At 58.8% G+C, this 17,277-nt stretch overlaps 3 protein-coding genes across 4 annotated transcripts; 1 reads left to right on the forward strand and 2 right to left on the reverse strand.

The window, feature by feature from the left end:
* Window positions 1–94: 94 nt before the first annotated feature.
* EML3 (EMAP like 3) lies at window positions 95–9,432 on the reverse strand. Of its 2 annotated transcripts, none has more exons than XM_059069638.2 (22): window positions 9,098–9,432; window positions 8,083–8,254; window positions 7,745–8,002; window positions 7,537–7,650; window positions 6,453–6,520; window positions 6,160–6,283; window positions 5,772–5,942; window positions 5,542–5,611; window positions 5,345–5,455; window positions 5,004–5,099; window positions 4,492–4,647; window positions 4,197–4,338; window positions 3,627–3,778; window positions 3,419–3,544; window positions 3,201–3,332; window positions 2,678–2,745; window positions 2,040–2,128; window positions 1,871–1,968; window positions 1,663–1,750; window positions 1,036–1,134; window positions 622–752; window positions 95–535 (listed from the first exon to the last, which is right to left on the reverse strand). In XM_059069638.2, the coding sequence occupies exons 1-22, from the start codon at window positions 9,117–9,119 to the stop codon at window positions 332–334; spliced, it is 2,691 nt and encodes an 896-aa protein (XP_058925621.1). In that variant the 5' UTR covers window positions 9,120–9,432; the 3' UTR covers window positions 95–331. The 2 variants fall into 2 exon arrangements, with proteins under 2 accessions (XP_058925621.1, XP_058925620.1); XM_059069637.2 differs by having other exon boundaries at window positions 7,745–8,005; window positions 9,098–9,228.
* Window positions 9,433–9,566: 134 nt separating this feature from the next.
* Window positions 9,567–11,779, forward strand: ROM1 (retinal outer segment membrane protein 1). Its single transcript, XM_059069661.2, has 3 exons — window positions 9,567–10,522; window positions 10,904–11,150; window positions 11,263–11,779. Exons 1-3 carry the CDS (start codon window positions 9,933–9,935, stop codon window positions 11,479–11,481), a joined length of 1,056 nt encoding a protein of 351 aa, XP_058925644.1. The 5' UTR covers window positions 9,567–9,932; the 3' UTR covers window positions 11,482–11,779.
* Window positions 11,780–11,923: 144 nt separating this feature from the next.
* Window positions 11,924–16,565, reverse strand: B3GAT3 (beta-1,3-glucuronyltransferase 3). Its single transcript, XM_059067926.2, has 5 exons — window positions 16,287–16,565; window positions 14,991–15,165; window positions 13,293–13,653; window positions 12,833–13,123; window positions 11,924–12,431 (listed from the first exon to the last, which is right to left on the reverse strand). The coding sequence occupies exons 1-5, from the start codon at window positions 16,366–16,368 to the stop codon at window positions 12,333–12,335; spliced, it is 1,008 nt and encodes a 335-aa protein (XP_058923909.1). The 5' UTR covers window positions 16,369–16,565; the 3' UTR covers window positions 11,924–12,332.
* Window positions 16,566–17,277: the final 712 nt, after the last annotated feature.

The following is a 17,277-nucleotide window of genomic DNA, read 5'->3' on the forward strand; positions in this document are numbered from 1 at the left end:
CTCTCCCTCACCCTTTCCGCATTCCCCTTTTCCTTCCTCCCCATCCCCACAAAGGCCCTAGGCGCCCAGCCGCGCCCCACAAAAGGACCGGGAGGCGACTTTGCTTTTGGTTTATTGCCCCTCAGCAGGCAGCGGGAGTCAGGGCCCCGGCTGGGGCTGCGCGGCTCAGCCAGCGGGTCTATACAGTGTGTGCAGGGGTGCCGTTCGCCCCCTCCAGGGAAATGCGCTTTGGGGAATGTCTCGAAGTCGAGGACCGGGTCGGCCCCGGTAATGGGGAATCTGGGTGGGGCGGGGCCACGCTGCAGGGCCTGTGGGTCCCGTAGGACAGCGGTCAGACGTCGAGAGAGGAGGCGGGGGACAGGGAGGGGGTTCGAGAGGGCGTTGCGGGCGCCGGCCCCGCGCCCCCAGGGCCCAGCACTCGCCACTGGAAGATGCTGGCGTCCTTGCCGCCCAGCGAGACGAGGTGCGAGTCGTCGTGCGTGAACCGGACGCTGGTCACGTGGCTGCCGTGACCACCGTACACGAGGCTCGGCGCCTGGGCAGGAAGGAAGGTCGAGCTACAGGGGCCGCTGAGCCCTGGGACCCCTCCCGCCCGGCCCCGGAGGCCCCGGGAGGCCTTACCTTGGCACGGGCGCACGGGTACTGGAAGAGGTGCACTTTGCAGAAGTCGTCGGCCACAGCCACCACGCGCTCGTTGTGGGAGCGGCACAGGGAGTTGATGTCGGTTCCATCCGAGCCGTCAGGCCACACGCCTAGCGCAGCGGCCAGCCTCAGCCCGGCCTCCCGGCCGCCACCCACGGTCCAGAGCGGCGCCGCTTCCGGCGCTCAGGCGGCCCGGCCACCCACCCACCGGTCGCGCGTTCCAGGCAGCCCTTCCCGGTCCCGAGGGCCGGCCGGAGGGGCCTCCTGGGCTGGATCTGCCAGTTTCTTGACGCCCACCCCTCTACACCTGTCCAGCACTGCGAGCCCGGGACGGGCTGCACCTTGTCCCCGCACCGCTCCCACAGGGTTCCACGGCCCTGGGCCCCTGCTCACCGTAGACATGGAAGCCCAGCACGCAGGTGTAGGTGGCCCACTCCCGGTCTCGGCTCTCATAACGATTCCTCAGCAGCTTACAGCCTCCAGCCACGTCCCCTGGGGAGAGGGAGCCCACCCAGCTCAGCTCTCACCCTGCCCTCAGTGGGGAAGACGCCACGGAAGGGTTGGAAAGACTGGCTTGAGGCGGTGGCACGTCATCTGGTCAGGGTGGTAGCCCTCAGCCCAGGGCAACACCCAGCCCCATGTGCTTCCGGAGTTCCCAGCTGAAGTTCTCCTGTTTCCCATCAGTTCCTCCTCCCCTGTTAATCAATCCCTCCACACCTGTCCCGAGAAACTTTTCCCAAACAATCTTTTCCTGGTGCATTTTTCAACTCCCCCAAGGCCTTGTGGGAACAAGACATGGTGCAAAACTGTGTGTGTGGTTTGTCCAAATGACAACCTTTCTCCTATGTGTATAACTCTGACTCCACTTCAAACCCATCTCCACCTCCCTGTCTGACTGCCCCTCCACCTGGAGCTCCCCCACATCTTCTCCTTCACCCCCTCCCAACCAGGAGCCCCCTCAACATAAATAAAACCCACCCCTATTACCCTCTCCCCATGCCCTCCCCTACTGTCACTCACAGTAAAGGATCTCATAGTCCCCAGAATTGGACATGATGAAGTTCCCATCCTTGGACCAGTCAAGGTGAGTGATGAAGCTGGAGTGACCCTGGGAGCAAGGGACAAGAGACTTAACAATGTAGCCACCATTTCCCATCCCCTCACCCTCCTAAAGTACATTAGTTTACCTGCTATGGCAATGCCCCGCCCTCCACCCCAGCTTCCTCACCACACAGCGGCCAAAGCGGCTGGACTTGGCACCATCACTGGAAACGCTATAGATGTAGATCATGTTGTCATGGGAACCGATGGCCAGGTACAACCCATCTACAAAGACAGTCACTCAGAGAGGGAAGGGCCAGGGATGAGTCTAGGTCTGGGGTGGGGGTGGCTCCCACCTGGGCTGTACCGGACCACTGAGAGCTGCTCATTGCCATCGGTGATGTCGGACACGATCTCTCTGGTCTCTGTGTCCAAAACTAGCCACCTAGAAAGGAGGGGGTGGAAAGCAGGTGTGAGACTACCTGTCCTGAGCAGGGTAGGGGTTGGCAAGTCAGGGAGCCTCAGAGACACCAAAAGAAAGGCTGTGATGTAGACAGAGAGGTTATCTATCATTGCAGTCTTATGCTGGAAAGTGGGAAGGGGCTATGGGCAGATAAAAGCTGAGGGGCTCCTGATGCCATCTGAAAAGGGAGAACAGGGGCCCAACTACCAGGGCCTTGTGGAGTCTGTTAAGCCTGTCACTTCCCTGTGTTAGTCTCTCCTTTGCCCCTCCCATCCCCGCTGCTTCTCTAGCCTGAGCTGCCACCTCCTCCACTCCCAGGCTTGGAGGGGAGAATGGATGGGGGAGGGTGTGATGACAGCTGCCACAGGAGAGCAGGGGAGACCTGGGCTGCAGGGAAAAGCACTGAGAAGAGGGAGGGTGCAGTTGGGGCTCCTGAGCAGGCAGCGATCACACTCCTCCACCCCCGCCATTACCAGAAACCCTTCCCATACCTCCTGCTTTCCCCTCCCAGGAGTCCTGGCTCCCTCTCACCTCCCTGTGTTCAGTCCTACGGCCACAACTGCCCCACTGGGGTGGAAGTCAGCACAGAGACCAGTCTCCTGGGAGGGGGGAAAGGTGAATTCAAGAAGATGCCTTTCTAGTGAGGGAACTAAGATGGATACCTTGTCATCTCGATAACAATGTCAAAGCCTCCTCCTCTCAAGGATGAGAGGGACAGGAAACCTGGGATGGAGGCAGGGTATCACTGGAGCCTAAGCAGAGGTGCTACTCAAAACACTTAACAACCAGTAGTGACACCCCCCCCCAGCTGTGCCAGAGATTAACCATCAGTTGCTGGATCAAGAGGACATCTAAGGGCTGGGGGGAGGGCAGTGCTCAGGGGGCACTGGAGGCATCAGTACAGAAGAATGAATATTTTAGCAGCCAGTACAGCCACACCAGTACAAACGGGCTGCCTCTGGGAGCAAAAGGAAAGGGGGTGTTGGGGAAGGGGTGGTGGCCACAGGAGTCATGGTGGGCGTGACACTGAGGATCCGGGGACACAGAGCTCTACCTTGAGGTCGATGCTCCAGGCCAGCGCATGGCCCTCCCCATCCCACAGGCAGAGCTGCCGGTCATGGCCACAGGTGAGGAAACGGTTCTGGAAAGGATGTGTGCAGAGCCCCCAGAGCTCATCCGTGTGACCCTGCAGCAGAGCATGCGCTGTCACCTCTGCCCCTCCCCAACAGCCCTTCCCTTCCTGCTCCCTCGAACCCTCGGCCCCCCCCCAACCTGGATTACAGGGGAGAAGCCCTGGTCCAGATCTCCCCTCAGCAATGCATTCTTCGTGGTTCCCACCAGCAGCTCAGAGCCAAGGCCCTCTGCAATGGCCCGCACGGCCCCAAAGTGTTCAGGAATCTGCAGAGTGGTGGCAGAAAGTCAGGGGCGCACTGACCATTCCTCTTCCCTCTCCTTCCCTTGACCCCAGCCCAGCCCTCACCTCAGCTTCCTGGAGGGCCACCAACCCGGGCCCCCACTGGACCAGCCGGCGGTCCCGCCCACCACCACTCAGCACGGTCCCGTCCCGCCGGAGACACAGGGCGAAGATAGAACCTTCGTGAGCGTGCGCCTGGGCCACAATCCCATAGGTCTCTGTTGGCAAAGTCCTGGCTGGGTCATGCTTTTTGGGTGCAGGGAAGTAGGGAACAGGAGCAGCCCAGGCCGTCACAGTGGAGTAATAACTGCCAGCTGCTGAGTGCCTAGTCTGACCCTCGGCTCTTCTCCCCGGTTTACACGCTGGACGACCAAGGCTCCGCGAAGTGAGGTAACCTCCTAAAGGCCACACAACTAGGGGCGAAACTGGGATTTGAACCCAGGATCTGGCACACTCCAAAGCCCCAGCCCTCTCTGCCACGCTGCCTCCTGCCCTCCTAGACTAGCCCCCCAGAGGGCCCCACCCTCTGACACAGCACGATCAGTTCGCACAGGAAAAGGATGGGAAATCCTCTCCTCTGTTTTCGCAGACCCTCTGGGGAACTAGCCTTCCCAGGTGCCACCCGCAATCACTTACCTTTGGCCCCACCCCTGCCTGGGGTCCTGGAATCTGAGAGGCTCCGCCCCCAGGTGAGAATGTTCCCCTCTGAGTCCCCCGTGAGAATGTCTCCATCCGGAAGGAACACAAAGCAGGGGATAAACTTGGGTTTCTTGTATTTCTAGGGGCCAGGCGAGCAGAGAGCAGAGGTCAGAGACACTGCAAGTCTCGGGACAGTTGGGAGTTGGGTAGCATCAGGCTCTACAGTACTCAGACCAATACTTCCATCGCCACTCTGCCCTCCCCCACCACCCTGCACCCATCCACACCTCACCCCAAAGACACCCTGTTTCCTGGTGAGGGTCCCGTTCCCAGGAACCCCTGCTCCACCACTCCAGTTCCAGAAGTGGACGTGGGATTTCCCGCTGGTGACAATGCAGCTGCTGTCGCGAGGGTTGAAGCCAACGGCCAGGACTGAGTCATTTGTACTCTGAAGGGAAGATAGTGGATTCAACCACCCCAAGCCCTGTGCACCTTCATTCGACCAGACTCTCTTCAAGTGGCATCCTGACAACTGGTCTGCAGAAGTCCAGGACCCTCAGGACAACCCTTCCTCCAAGGCCCTGGTCCCCTAAGAGCACTACTGTCAGTCACTCACTCACTAATGCCTAACACGGTATCCCTCACGAGGGCAGAACCTCCGTGGTCCCCGCTTCACAGCCTCAGGGAGGCTAGGAGGCTTGCTCCAGGGGACCAGGCCAGAAAGGAGGTACATGTACGGGGGAGTCTGGAGCTCTCTGCACTCCACCACTCCCAGCACCTCAGCAGGCCACCCGGACACCTCACCTTGATCTCAGCCAGCTTCGTTCCCCGGCTGCAGTCCCACACAGACAGCATGTGCTCATTGGAATCATCCACCACACAGAGGAAAGCACCCAGATCCTGAAGATGGGGGACACATCAGAGGGGCCGAGTAAGGCCTGGAGGTCTCAGGGTTCATGGTCCAAATAAGGCAAGGGGTTCCACGACAGGCTGAGAGAGCAGGAGAAGGGGCCACATTGTCTCTTAGGAGAACCGGCTGGGTGGGGCTCAGGAAGGCCAGGACTTCTGAGGCTTCCTGGTGAAGTACAAGGAGGGGGTTCCCGGACAAGGAAGATGGGGGCCTCGAGGTGCCGGGGCCAGCTCACCGCAACTGAAAAGGCCAGGGCCCCCACACCCCGCTCGAAGGCCCCCAGTCCGATCTCCTGCAGCTTCAGCAGCGTCTCTGAGTCCCAGACGTGAACCACAGGCTGCAGGGGCTGGTGGAGGAGAAGGGGTCAGGGGTGTGAAGGACAGCTGGGCTGGAATTTCATCCTGTCTGCCTGGCGTTTGACTGTGGCCTTACCTTTCCATCCTTATCCACTCCGGCTGTCTGTCCTGAGGCTACACGCACACCATCAGGGTGAACAGCCAGGCTAAGTGGGGGGGAGACACTCTAGGGAAGGGGGTCGGTCTCTCAAGACCACCCAGGCCACTCTCCTCTCCAGCTCCTCCACACCCACCCAGACCCTCTTCCTTCCAAGCCCACCATCCCCACGCCTAGAGCTGCCCACTCCCAAGCCTTAGGACCCTCACCATCGAACGCAGTCCGTGTGCCCCCGGTAATGTCTCTGGCCGCCACCTCCAGGACCCCCTGGGCCTCCCCCGGGCCGGTACAGCACCACCACACAGGCGATAAAGTAGACCACCTCCCCAGAGCGCAGCACAAACAGATTAGAGCGGGAGTCACGACCCCGGTACCCGTAACTGGAGTAGGGATCATGGTCAAGGAAAGGGTCAGATCAAGAGCACCATGAGGAAAAGGAGAGAAAGACAAAGAGCTCTGGCTAGCAGCGCCATTGGCAGAGGATGGAAGGGGAGGATTCAGAGGTCTCACTCTCCTTGCAGACCCAGAAGGAGCAAGGGGTGGGGGCGTTCCATGATGGGAAGGGCGGTCCCCATGGGACTGGAAGGGGCAGGATACACCCAGTCAAGGCTGAGGGTCTCCGGGGGTGGGCCGCTGGGCAGCTCCTCGAGGCTGCGGATGCCAGACGGGATGTACATGGTAATGGGGCGGCCGCGAAGGAACATCTTCACTGAGATGCCTTCTACAGAAAAAAGAAGGGGGTGTCAATCACCACCCTGTAGCTTCCCTTCCAGGAAAGCCAGAGCAGAAGTCAACCCGCCATACCTCACAGGTCCCCCACGATAGCTCCTGGGGCTGCAGCCCAAACCCTAACCCATCATCCAAGTTCTTTCAGATCCCTCTATACATACCTAAATTATAATTGCTCCTCCGAGATCCAGGACCCCCAGGGCTGGAGAGGGGGTCTTTTCCCCCACGGCTGTTGCGAAGAAAGAAAAGCACAGGGATTGGGGTCAGGTCCCAAGACGTAATCGTGGAGCGGCAGGACATGAGAAAGGAGGTTACCCTAGAGATCACAGTCACCTCTGCAGACTTTCAGTTTGCATCGTGAGCATTCAAGGCTCAGATGAAGGCATGAGAAGACTGAGGCTAAAGAGGCTGAGTGAGCCTGTAAGAGGCAGGGTGGGGTGACACTTTCCTCCAGACCACCAGGCCTCTGGCTATCAACCGCTTCATTTCCCCATCTGTAAAATGGGCCTTTAGTGAATCCAGAACGTACATCAGCCCTGCCTTTCAGGGATCTGAGAGGTAAGCAAGAATAGTCCTTATCTCTCAAGGGGAAAGTGACAGGTGAATTCCAAAGATCACTGTCCTTAGATGATAATAAGGTGACGATCTCACTTCAGAGAATAAAAGAGAGACCAAGGATAGAGCTAGAATGAACACTCAGGTGTCCTGGGGCCTGTACACACTCTGAGACAACGATGCTCAGCCACTAGGATTTCCCCTTGCTCTCTAGAAGTAAAGCTTGGTACGCTGGGGTGTGGGAGAAGGCTGAGACTCTGAGGACTGTCACCCATGAAAATCATGGGTGCTTTTGGAAAAACCCTCTTGGAATCTTGAAGGTATGTTGTGATATGGTGGAAAGGGCAGGGGAACTGGAGTCAGGAAGAGTTGGGTTGGAATCCTGGCTCTAGCTGTGTGACCCCAGGCAGATGACTTACCCTCTCTGAGCCTGCTTCCTCACCTGGACAATGATCAGCATGAGACCACCTACCCCCCAAGGATGTCGTGGGGACTGAATGAGATGGAGGAGGTTGAGGGTTTAGCACAGTGCCGGGTACACAGCAGGCGCCCCAGGAGTGCTTGTTCCTTTCTTCCTGTTGGGCAATGAGGTGCCCCCCACCCGACCCAGGGAAGTGAGGTGAGGGATGTGGAAAGTCAAGAACCTGAGCCTGGGGTGGGGCGGGGTGGGGGGAGGGGAGCCTCGCCCACCTCTCTGTGCTCCCTGACCGCAATAACAGGTTGGCTGAGGAAGCTGCCTTCCGGGAGAGTTTCTGGCGAGGCCGCTCTGAGGGGGATGAGGAGGAGGAAGAATTTCTCCGTGGCCTGGTCGGAGCACAGTGAGCAGGTGAAAGTCATTCCCTCGGATCGTGCTCCCCACTCCTCCCTCCCCTCCCAGCCTCTGCCGCAGGACACTCACGTGTCAGTACGCTGTGGGGGCTGCACCAGCCTGAGGAGCCCTGGGGGGCCCGGCGAGCCAGTGCCACTGCTGCTGCTGCCCCCTCCTTCAGACTGGGTCCCACCAGGCTCTTCACCGCCCCCCTGCGGGGCTGCGGGCCCGTTGCTCAGGCCAGGGGGGCCAGGGGATGACTCCGTCTCCACCTCTGTGTCTGTCTGGGTGCCTCGGCTCACCGAGGAGGGGCTGCATGTGGGTGGCAGTCCCGGGGGAGCTGCAGCGCTGCTGGGGAGACAGTGCATCAACCCGATGCCCCAGGAGGCCCGGGAAAGGGGAGAAAGAAGGTTTGACAACACGCATACCTGTCCCTTGTAGGGCCTGGTGTGCCAGGGTCCTGCAGGGAGGTGGGTGGCGCCTGCAGCCGCAGCAGGCGAAGAGCTTCTGCCAAGGCTGCCTTTACCAGCTCCATCTCCTTCTCCTGCACCTGAAGCCGCCGGCTCAAGGACTGCAGGGCCTCCTGAGCAGGGCCCTCACCTGGGAAAGGGGCAAGAAGCAGTCAGAATGTACCCACCACCTGGGGAAAGGCTTGAGGGGATTCTCTCTGCCCCCAGCTGTGCATTTGTCCAACAGGACCTGCCCGCTTCGGGCAGCTCCAGGCTTGGATGCACTCCCAGAGGGGAGGAGACGGTGGTAAAGGATCAAGGGCCTCCTTGTGGCAGGGCAGGCGAGGAACCTGGCAAAGCTCCCTTCCTGCTGCCGTCCCAGCCTCCGCAAAGACAGGGAGTACCATGGAGTACCAGAGGGAAAATATGGAGTACTGGCGAGGAACGTGGGAACCACAGGCAGAGGCGCAGTGCTGGTGAGGGACGACAGGGCCCAGCCCAGAGCAAGCTCAGGTCTCCAGAGAAGGCAGAGAAACTGAGAGGGAGCACCCGGAGAAAAGGGTGGTGGCGAGGTGGGGGGGACACAAGAGTACAGTCATCCTGAGGACTCAGAGAAGGAGAAGACATCTAGAGTGACAGGAGAGGGTATGAGTGGAGAGAAGAGTCATAGCGAAGGTCCCAGGATAACAGTGGGGGTCAGAAGTAAAAAGACCCAAAATACCAGGAAAAGAGGCCCAGAGTAACACAGGAGCTAGGGAAATTTTCGAGGGGCCCAGAGTAACACGGGAGGTAGGATGACGTTGGGGAAGTCCGAAATGACAGTTGGAGGACCCAAGTAACTAGGGAGAGCGACCTGAGGAACAGTGGAGGATGCTGAGAGCCCCCGGGGCCGAGGAGTACGCGGGGACGCCCCGAACAGCCGTCGGGCAATGGCAGCGCCCGACCGGCCGGCGCTCTGGGAAGGGGCACGCCGCCCGCCCCGCCCCGTACTCACCGGGCCCCCCGGCCCCGTCCATCCGGCCCCCGGCTTGCTCCGAGCGGCGGTGGCGGAGGAGGAGGCGTCTAAGCCGCGGGGGCCATGGCCAGAGAGAGGGGAAGGGGAAGCACCCAGGGGCGCGCGCGCAAGGGAGCCGAGCCACCCCCCGGGGGCGCTGTCGGGCGTGGGGTAAGGGCCTGGAGGGGGCGCTGTGGGGCGGGGGTCGCAGGCTCCGGGGCCCGCCGGGGCCTCGGACTCTCCCGGGGCCGCTCTCGGCTCCCGGGGGTGGGGTGGCGGGGCCGTCCTGGGCCCCAGCGCCGCAGCACAAACAGGCGCCGGACGCGAAGCCGCCAGGAAGCGCGGGAGGGGGGGCGGGACGAGGGGGGGGCCGGGCCGCCTGGTAACCCCTCCCTGTCCGGGCCTCGCAGCTCGCTTCGGGGGCGGGGCCAACCCGCTGACCCCCGGCCCCCTCCGGCCACCGCCCTCCAGGCCCTTCCGGGATCCTGGCCCTCGGACTCCCTGGGGACCTGGGAAAGAGCGCGGGCCGTGAGGTCTCCCGCCGCCAGCCCCTAGCCAGTCGAGGCAGAACCGACCAGCCTCTCCCCACTTCCGCGAGAGGGCAGGGGCGGGGTCACGAAATAGGCTTTTTGCCTGGGGGCGGGGCTTTTCCTAAGGGGCAAGGCCAAGGCGGGGACAGGGCAGAGGGTTATTAAGGCTGTGGCGGGAGGATGCCCAGGGTATTGGGGTCAGGGTGGCATTAGCCCAGCTCAAGCCGGGCTGGGCTGACGCAGCATCCTGCCGCGGCCAACCCCGGTCCCTGACAGCTCTGCCGTCCCTTGGGCAGAGATGGGAGATGGCGCCTGTGCTGCCCCTGGTGTTGCCCCTCCAGCCCCGCATCCGTCTGGCGCAGGGCCTCTGGCTCGTCTCATGGCTGCTGGTGCTGGTCGGTGGCCTCACCCTCCTCTGTAGCGGGCACCTCCTGCTCCAGCTGTGGCACCTTGGCACCTTCTTGGCTCCCTCCTGCCCGGTCGCTGTCCTGCCCCAGGTTGCCTTGGCAGCCAGTGCAGTGGCTCTGGGCACAGGACTGGTGGGCTCAGGAGCCAGCAGGGCCAGTCTGGATGCAGCTCAATACTCTCCTTGGCGAGGGGTCCTGGGTCCGCTGCTGGTGGCTGGCACAGCTGGTGGCGGTGGGCTCCTGGTTCTTGCCCTGGGGCTAGCCCTGGCTTTACCTGGGACTCTGGACACAGGACTGGAGGAGGGCCTGGGGATTGCCTTGGCTAACTACAAGGACACAGAGGTCCCCGGACGCTGTCAAGCCAAACGGCTGTTGGATGAGCTGCAGCTGAGGCACCACTGCTGCGGGCGCCATGGGTACAAGGATTGGTTTGGGATCCAGTGGGTCAGCAACCGTTACCTGGATCCCAATGACCAGGACGTGGTTGAGTGAGTGATTTGCTTCTCCTCCTCCCTCTTCCTTCTTCTCCTCTTCCTCCTTCCTTGAAACCCCACCTCACCCAGACAGGCAATGAATAGAGCCTAGTGATTGAGAGAATGGGGCACAGCTCTGCCATGTTTTAGCTGTGTGACGCAGGGCATGTTACCAAACTGCTCTGGGCCCATTTGCTTGTCGGTAAACTGGAAATGGTAAAAGTACCACCTTATAGAGTTGTTGTAAGGATAAATGAATTATGCATGCCTGGCACATAGTAAAGCAGTCATAAATGTCTCACTCGTTTTTTTCCCTTCTCAACTCCTGTGCCCTGCAGCTTCTCCCCCAGGCCTCTATCTCCAGACATCCTAACACCCCTGCCCCTCCCTTTGCAGCCGGATCCAGAGCAATGTGGAAGGCCTATATCTGATCGATGGGGTCCCTTTCTCCTGCTGTAACCCCCACTCACCCAGACCTTGCCTGCAAAGCCAGCTCTCAGACCCCCACGCCCACCCGCTCTTTGATCCCCGACAGCCCAACCTAAACCTCTGGGCCCAAGGATGCCATGAGGTGCTGCTGGGGCACCTGCAGGGGCTGGCAAGCAGACTGGGCAACATGCTGGCTCTTACCTTCCTGCTGCAGGTGAGTCAGCAAAGTGTCTGAGGCCTCCTCTGGGCCTCCTCACCACTTCCAACCCAGGGGCCCCTGGAACTGCTGACCCTCATTGACCTCTTGCCCCTTGCTTTCCCCACAGACTCTGGTACTCTTGGGCCTGCGGTACCTGCAAACAGCACTGGAGGGGCTCGGAGGAGTCATCGATGGGGAGGGAGAGGCCCAGGGCTATCTCTTTCCTGCTGGGCTGAAAGACATGATGAAAACAGCATGGCTACAGGGAGGGGTGGCCCGCAGGCCAGCACCTGAGGAGGCCCCACCAGAAGAGGAACCTCCCAAGGAGGGTCTACCAGAGGCCTAGTGGCCTGGAGCTGGGGGTGGGGATGACGGGTGGGGGGGAGGGGAGGGATGGACAAGACTGGAAACCTCACAACTCCTTATAGGCTCCAGGTGGGGGAGGAAGGATCTCGGGGATTAGAGGGTTAAGGATAGTCAGCGAGCTGGACTCGGGTAGGAGAGAAAACCAGGTGTCCTAGGGCCTAGCCCATGGCCAGAACCACCAGGGAAGAACAGAAAGAAAACAGGGTGGTGGGAAAGTGACATGGGAAGGACTGGAGGCTGCTTCTGGTGCACCGACTCAATAAAGCTTTTGGACTAAAGCCACTGATCTTTCTCTTCAAGGGGGTGGGGGCCCTGAGAGAACTGATTTCCGTCTGATGGAGAAGCCAGGACTCCAGGGTTTTGACCTGGTAAGGATCAAATGCAAGAACCTGACGTGAGAAGTGAAGGAAAACAGAAGCCCCTCCAGGTTGAGAGTTTTTATTCTGGAGGTTGGTGGGGGAGGGGGGGGTCAGCATGCTCAGGTGGGGAGGGTCCGGCCCAGCTCCTCCCGCCCCCCAGTGCATGCCCAGCCCCAATAAGTTACCCAGTCACTCAGCCGCCCTCCCTCCCGAGACTCTGTTTTCTGCTCCGCCCCAGACGGGGCCCATCTGGCTCAACACAAGGGCCGCTTGTCCCTAGCCTGTGGGCAGTGCCACAAGGCAGGCTGGGGGGAGGGGAGAAGCAGCTGGGCCACGCCGTGGGGTTGAAGGGGCAGAAGGGCCGCCCCTGGCTCCGAGGGGTCAGGACTTGGAAGACGACATCCTGGGCAGGCCAGGGATCCAGTCCCCCAGATCTGTGTCTGATGTGGTGGTGGGCAGTGTAGGGCCGCCATCACACCTCGACAGCTGGGTCTGAGCCTCGGCCCTGGCGCTGTAGCTGCTCCTCCTGCTTCATCTTGGGCTTCTCTGTCCGCGTATGCCACACCAGAACCTGTCCCGAGAGGTTTCAGTTAGAGCCGGGCCCAGCCACAGCCAAGCCTCTGGGGCACTCGGTGTAGAATGGATTCTCCAACCCCCTCAACACACAGCGGGTTGGCTGCCAAGCATGAAGGGCGGGTGGGGGGAGGCTCTAGTGCCTCTAAAATGGGGCTTAATCCCTTACCCTCTCTGTGTCACGTGGGTGCCAGGAGACAGAGTGGCAGGAAGACCATTTTCCTTCCCTGCCTCCCGGCTTCCCCTTCAGGAGAGCAAGCAAGGTTGAATCTGAGTCCAGGAGGGTCTCTCCCTGTTCAAACACCCATACTTGATCCTACTCCCCAGGGCCTCATTCCACTTCTCCCATCACCCGTCCATCCCACAGTCAGATTTCTGTGCCCACCTCCATCCCCTTACCCGAGTGCAGTTGGCAGCCCGCGGCTCCAGGTCCTTGGGATCTACAAGGTGGCTCAGAAGACTGCTCTCCAGGTGGCCCCGAGCAGCAGTACCATCGAACCGGGCGTTGGGTTTAGCCAACAGCAAGGGCAGGGAGACAGCAAACCCCGCCATATCCACTGGGAAGGGCCTGTTGGGCTCCCACGCCGTGTGGAAGCCCACAACCCGGCCATCCTGTACGCGAGGGCCCTCGAATCGCAGGCCGCCCACCAGCCCCACTGGCCACACGGAGACTGCACGGGTCCAGCGCATCTAACAGAAGTCAGGAAAGAAGAAACAGATGGGAGGTGGCCCGGAGGAACGGGAGCAGCAGGAAGGACCACTTGAGTCACTCTGCCCCACCGCTCCCCACTCCTCACCTAGGGAAGAAGATGAAGCGGGCCCCCCTGGCCTGTGTCCCCAGCCCCATCTCAGTGCTCACCTCCTCAAAGAGTTCCCGGCTGTACGTGTTGTCATCATCAGCAAAGTACACGACTCCCCGGGTGCCTGGTGGCGGTGGATCCTTCTCTCCAGCCACAGCGCCCCCTCTGCTCCTGAGCCAGTCCAGGGCCCTGTTCCGTTGCTCCACACCTCGGGGCCGAACCCAGCCTGGCTCGCCCTCCCGGAGTCGCTGGGCCTTGGGGGTGAGGACCGCCAGGTGTGTGAAGAGGAGGCCAGAGGCAGCCAGCAGCCCTGAGACCAATGGGGTGGGGCCCTCAGCATCCTCTACCAGCAGCCAGTGCAGCCGGGGCACCAGGCTTAGGGTCTGGGACAGCCGCACCAACTCCGCCTTCTGCACCAGCCTGCAGGGGGAAAGATGCAGGAGGGAAAGGGGTAGGCGCCATTTGCCCACTCCAGAGGGTACATATGGCTTCTCCTGGGCCACTCCTAGCACCCCACCACCCCCACTGTGACCTTTCCCCGACCAGCACCCAAACTCCCTGTTCTTTTCTTTGTCTTGTTTTGTTTTTTGACTGAGCCACTCAGCTTGCAGGATCTTAGTTCCCTGACCAGGGATGGAATCCATGCCCACTGCAGTGGAAGCGCTGAGTCCTAACCACTGGACCGCCAGGGAATTGACTCACCTGCCCTGTTCTTAATGTCCATGTCTGTCACTCACCTCAACCCCAGGGCTCTGACTATAAATTAAGGGCACAGGCTTTGAAATCAGATTTGGGTTTGAACACCAGTTTTATAACTTATTAGGTGAGACATCTGGGGAAATGGCTCCATCTCCCCAAGCCTCAGATTCCTTGGCTTTAAAATAACAGTACTTTACATACTTTTCAACAATGTTGTTTTAAGGATTAAATAAGATCATGACTTTTTAGAATACCAGTAGGACCATGTTCTTTGCCGCCTATGCTTGGATTTCCAGGTAGAAGGGTTTAAAGGAGCCCTTTGGCTCATTCCTCTTCAGGGGACGAAGATTTATCCAAGTTTGGACAAGAAACTGGAAAGGTAGGGGCCCAGTCTCTTGCAGGCTTCTTTACCCTTCAGATGGGCCTGCCCCCACCAGGCTTGATGGTGCGTGTAGGGAGGTGGAGAGGGTCTAGAGATGCCCTGGCGTAGGTGGGTTAAGCCATCTGATTCCAGGCAGATGTCAGCAAGCCCTTTTGGCTACAGAATTCAAAACCACATTCCCCAGTTGCTTGGTATCACTAATGACGCTACGTTTTATTTAAAAAAAAAAAAAAAAGGAACACTCTTAGCACAGTGTGGGGCAGAGAGTAAACACACCGCAAATAATAGCTGATATAACTATTTCTAGACCCCCGTATGACTGCAGGGCCAAGTCCTTTTCTACTTCGATTTAGTCAAGGAGTTCCCAAACTTTCTCACCAAAGGCTCCCTAAGGAGAGAGAGTGAACTCACTGGCAAGTTCAGAATTTCTTTGCAACTTTATTGTTCTATCTTAAAACTTCTCAGGAATATTGTATTATACTTCACAGCGCATCCCTGTCTATTTTAATAGAAAAACATTTTACCACAAATCTTTGAGTAATGATGTGGTTCATTTAGCCTGTCATTAGGCATGTCTTAGCTTGAGGAACATGCCCTGGCCCAGCGCCTCCCGCAACTCATCATCGACCCCAGTTCTCTTGGTCCATGCAGATCTTGGGTGCATCACAGCCCATACCTGGCATAGGTGGGGGTAACAACATAGATAGTAGGCAGAGCCTCAGGTTCAGGGGGCTGGGCAGGGGCAGGGGGTGGGCGGCGGAGATCGGCTTGCAGCTGGGAAATCCTCAGATCCTTCTGCCGAAGCTGTTCTGCTGCTGCCCGCAGGGGAGAGAGGCAGTCACATGGCTGGCCTGGTCCCAGGAAGCAGGGATGGGGGCAGAGAACCATAGTATGTTCAGCATCCCAAAGGGCCAACTTCTTTACAGCTTTTACAACTTCTTTACAACTTCTCTAACAGCTTTTCTACGCCTTGGGTGGTGGGGAGCTCACTGCCTCAATTAGCAGTCCCTCTCCGATTTTAACAATTCCATCCATTACAGTTTTCATTTGGCTACTGAGCTGATTACCTGCCTCCATCCTTTCTACCTGCTGGTCCTAATTCTGCCTTCTGGAACCATAAAGAACAAGTTGATCTCCTAAAACAGGACAGTCTTTCAAACACCTGAGGATCATGCAGTGGCCCAGTCTCTAAATCCCTGCATAACAGGCAGGGTTCAATCTGTTCCGCTGGCTGTGTGATCAAAGACTCATTAAATTCATTGATTCCATCATTGGATAAATATTTATTGAATGCTCCTCCTGGGAGGCACTGCCTTAAGTGCCCGGGATGCAGCAGGAAACCAAACAGACATGGTCCCTGCCCTCATGGAGGTTTCAGTTTAGTGGAGGAGCTGGACACTAAGCAAAGAAACAAATTAATAAAATTATTAGAAACTGTGGTAAGGGCCATGAAGGAAACAAATAGGATAGAGACTTAAAGAGAATCCAGATTAAGAAGAGTTAACTTTAGCTAAGGTGGTCAAGGAAGGCCTGTGAGGCGGTGACATGTGAGCTGAAACCTGAAGGATGAGAAAGAGGCAGCTGGGAAAGAGCTGGGAGAAGAGCACCACAGGCAGCGGGGACAGGTTAAGTGCTTGGAAGCAATGAGCGTGGGGTTTTCAAGAAACTGTCATGAAGCCAGTGTGGCCGGAGCAGAGCGAGCGAGAGGGTGAGGAAATGGAGTTAGAGAGGCAGACCGAGGCAGGATCATGAGGGGCCTTGCAGGCTCTGGGAAGGAGTCTGATTTCACCCGAGGTGCGGCGGGCAGCCGCGGTGCGTTCTAGAGAGGGGAGTGCGCCCGGCGGCCGCAGAGGGCTGTCGGAGGGCCGATCCGGATGAATGGGGTCTGCGCAGGGGTTCATCCCCAGGGCGGGATGCTCGGCGGCGGGTGACCTCGGGCCGACCCGCCGCACCCCCGCCCCGCCCCGCTCACCGAGCTGCACCAGCGCGTAGAGGAGGCCGGCGATCGACACCAGGAAGTAGGCGAGGAACACGTTCTTCAGCTTCAGCTTCATGGCCGCGCCACCGCCGGCGCCTGGGCAGGCGGGGTCCTGCAGGCACGAAGGTCCCCGCCCCCAGCCCTCAAGCCCCGCCCTGAATCGGCCCCGCCCCTTGTCCCGCCCACCTCTCGACCTGCTCCCAGGAGCTGGAGCTGGCGGCAAACGTTGCGGCCCACTTCCGGTCAGTCTGCACGCTCCCTCCCTCCGGGTTAATTTCCGCTCCCACCGCCTAGTTCTGGGAACCACGGTAGTGGGTGACGTCACATCCGGCGTATCAAGCGCGCGCGGCCAGCGGCTAGAAGCCAGGTAGGGTACTTGGGAGTGGCTTTGGGACCCTCCCCTTGATCTCTAGTCCCTCTGCGCAGATTTTCTCCTTATAGTCATTCATTCATCCATCAGTCACTGCAGGTAGTAACAGTAGCTCAATACATACTTGTTACATGAATGAGTGAAATCTACGGCCTATCATGTGCCAAGCCTGTGCCCAGGGTATCTCATACAATCCTCACTATAATCCTTTTTTTTTTTTGCGGTATGCAGGCCTCACTGTTGTGGCCTCTCCCGTTGCAGAGCACAGGCTCCGGACGCACAGGCTCCGCGGCATGTGGGATCTTCCCGGACCGGGGCACAAACCCGTGTCCCCTGCATCGGCAGGCGGACTCTCAACCACTGCGCCACCAGGGAAGCCCCACTATAATCCTTTGATCATAATTTTAATACAATTTAGATTATCACTCTAAAAATTGATGTTGCAGAATTTTGATATTTAACAAGATACTCTTTGCAAAAATGCAAAAAATACATAGTAATCTAATAAATTAAACCAAAAAATAGTAAAGGGGTATTTTTGATATTTCATTAATTAATCAACCTCTTTTATTCTAATATTTCTTGGAATTTTTTTTTTTTTGGAATTTCTAGTAT

The sequence above is a fragment of the Kogia breviceps genome, chromosome 7 (assembly GCF_026419965.1).
Source record: "Kogia breviceps isolate mKogBre1 chromosome 7, mKogBre1 haplotype 1, whole genome shotgun sequence".
NCBI classification, from domain to species: Eukaryota; Metazoa; Chordata; class Mammalia; order Artiodactyla; family Physeteridae; genus Kogia; species Kogia breviceps.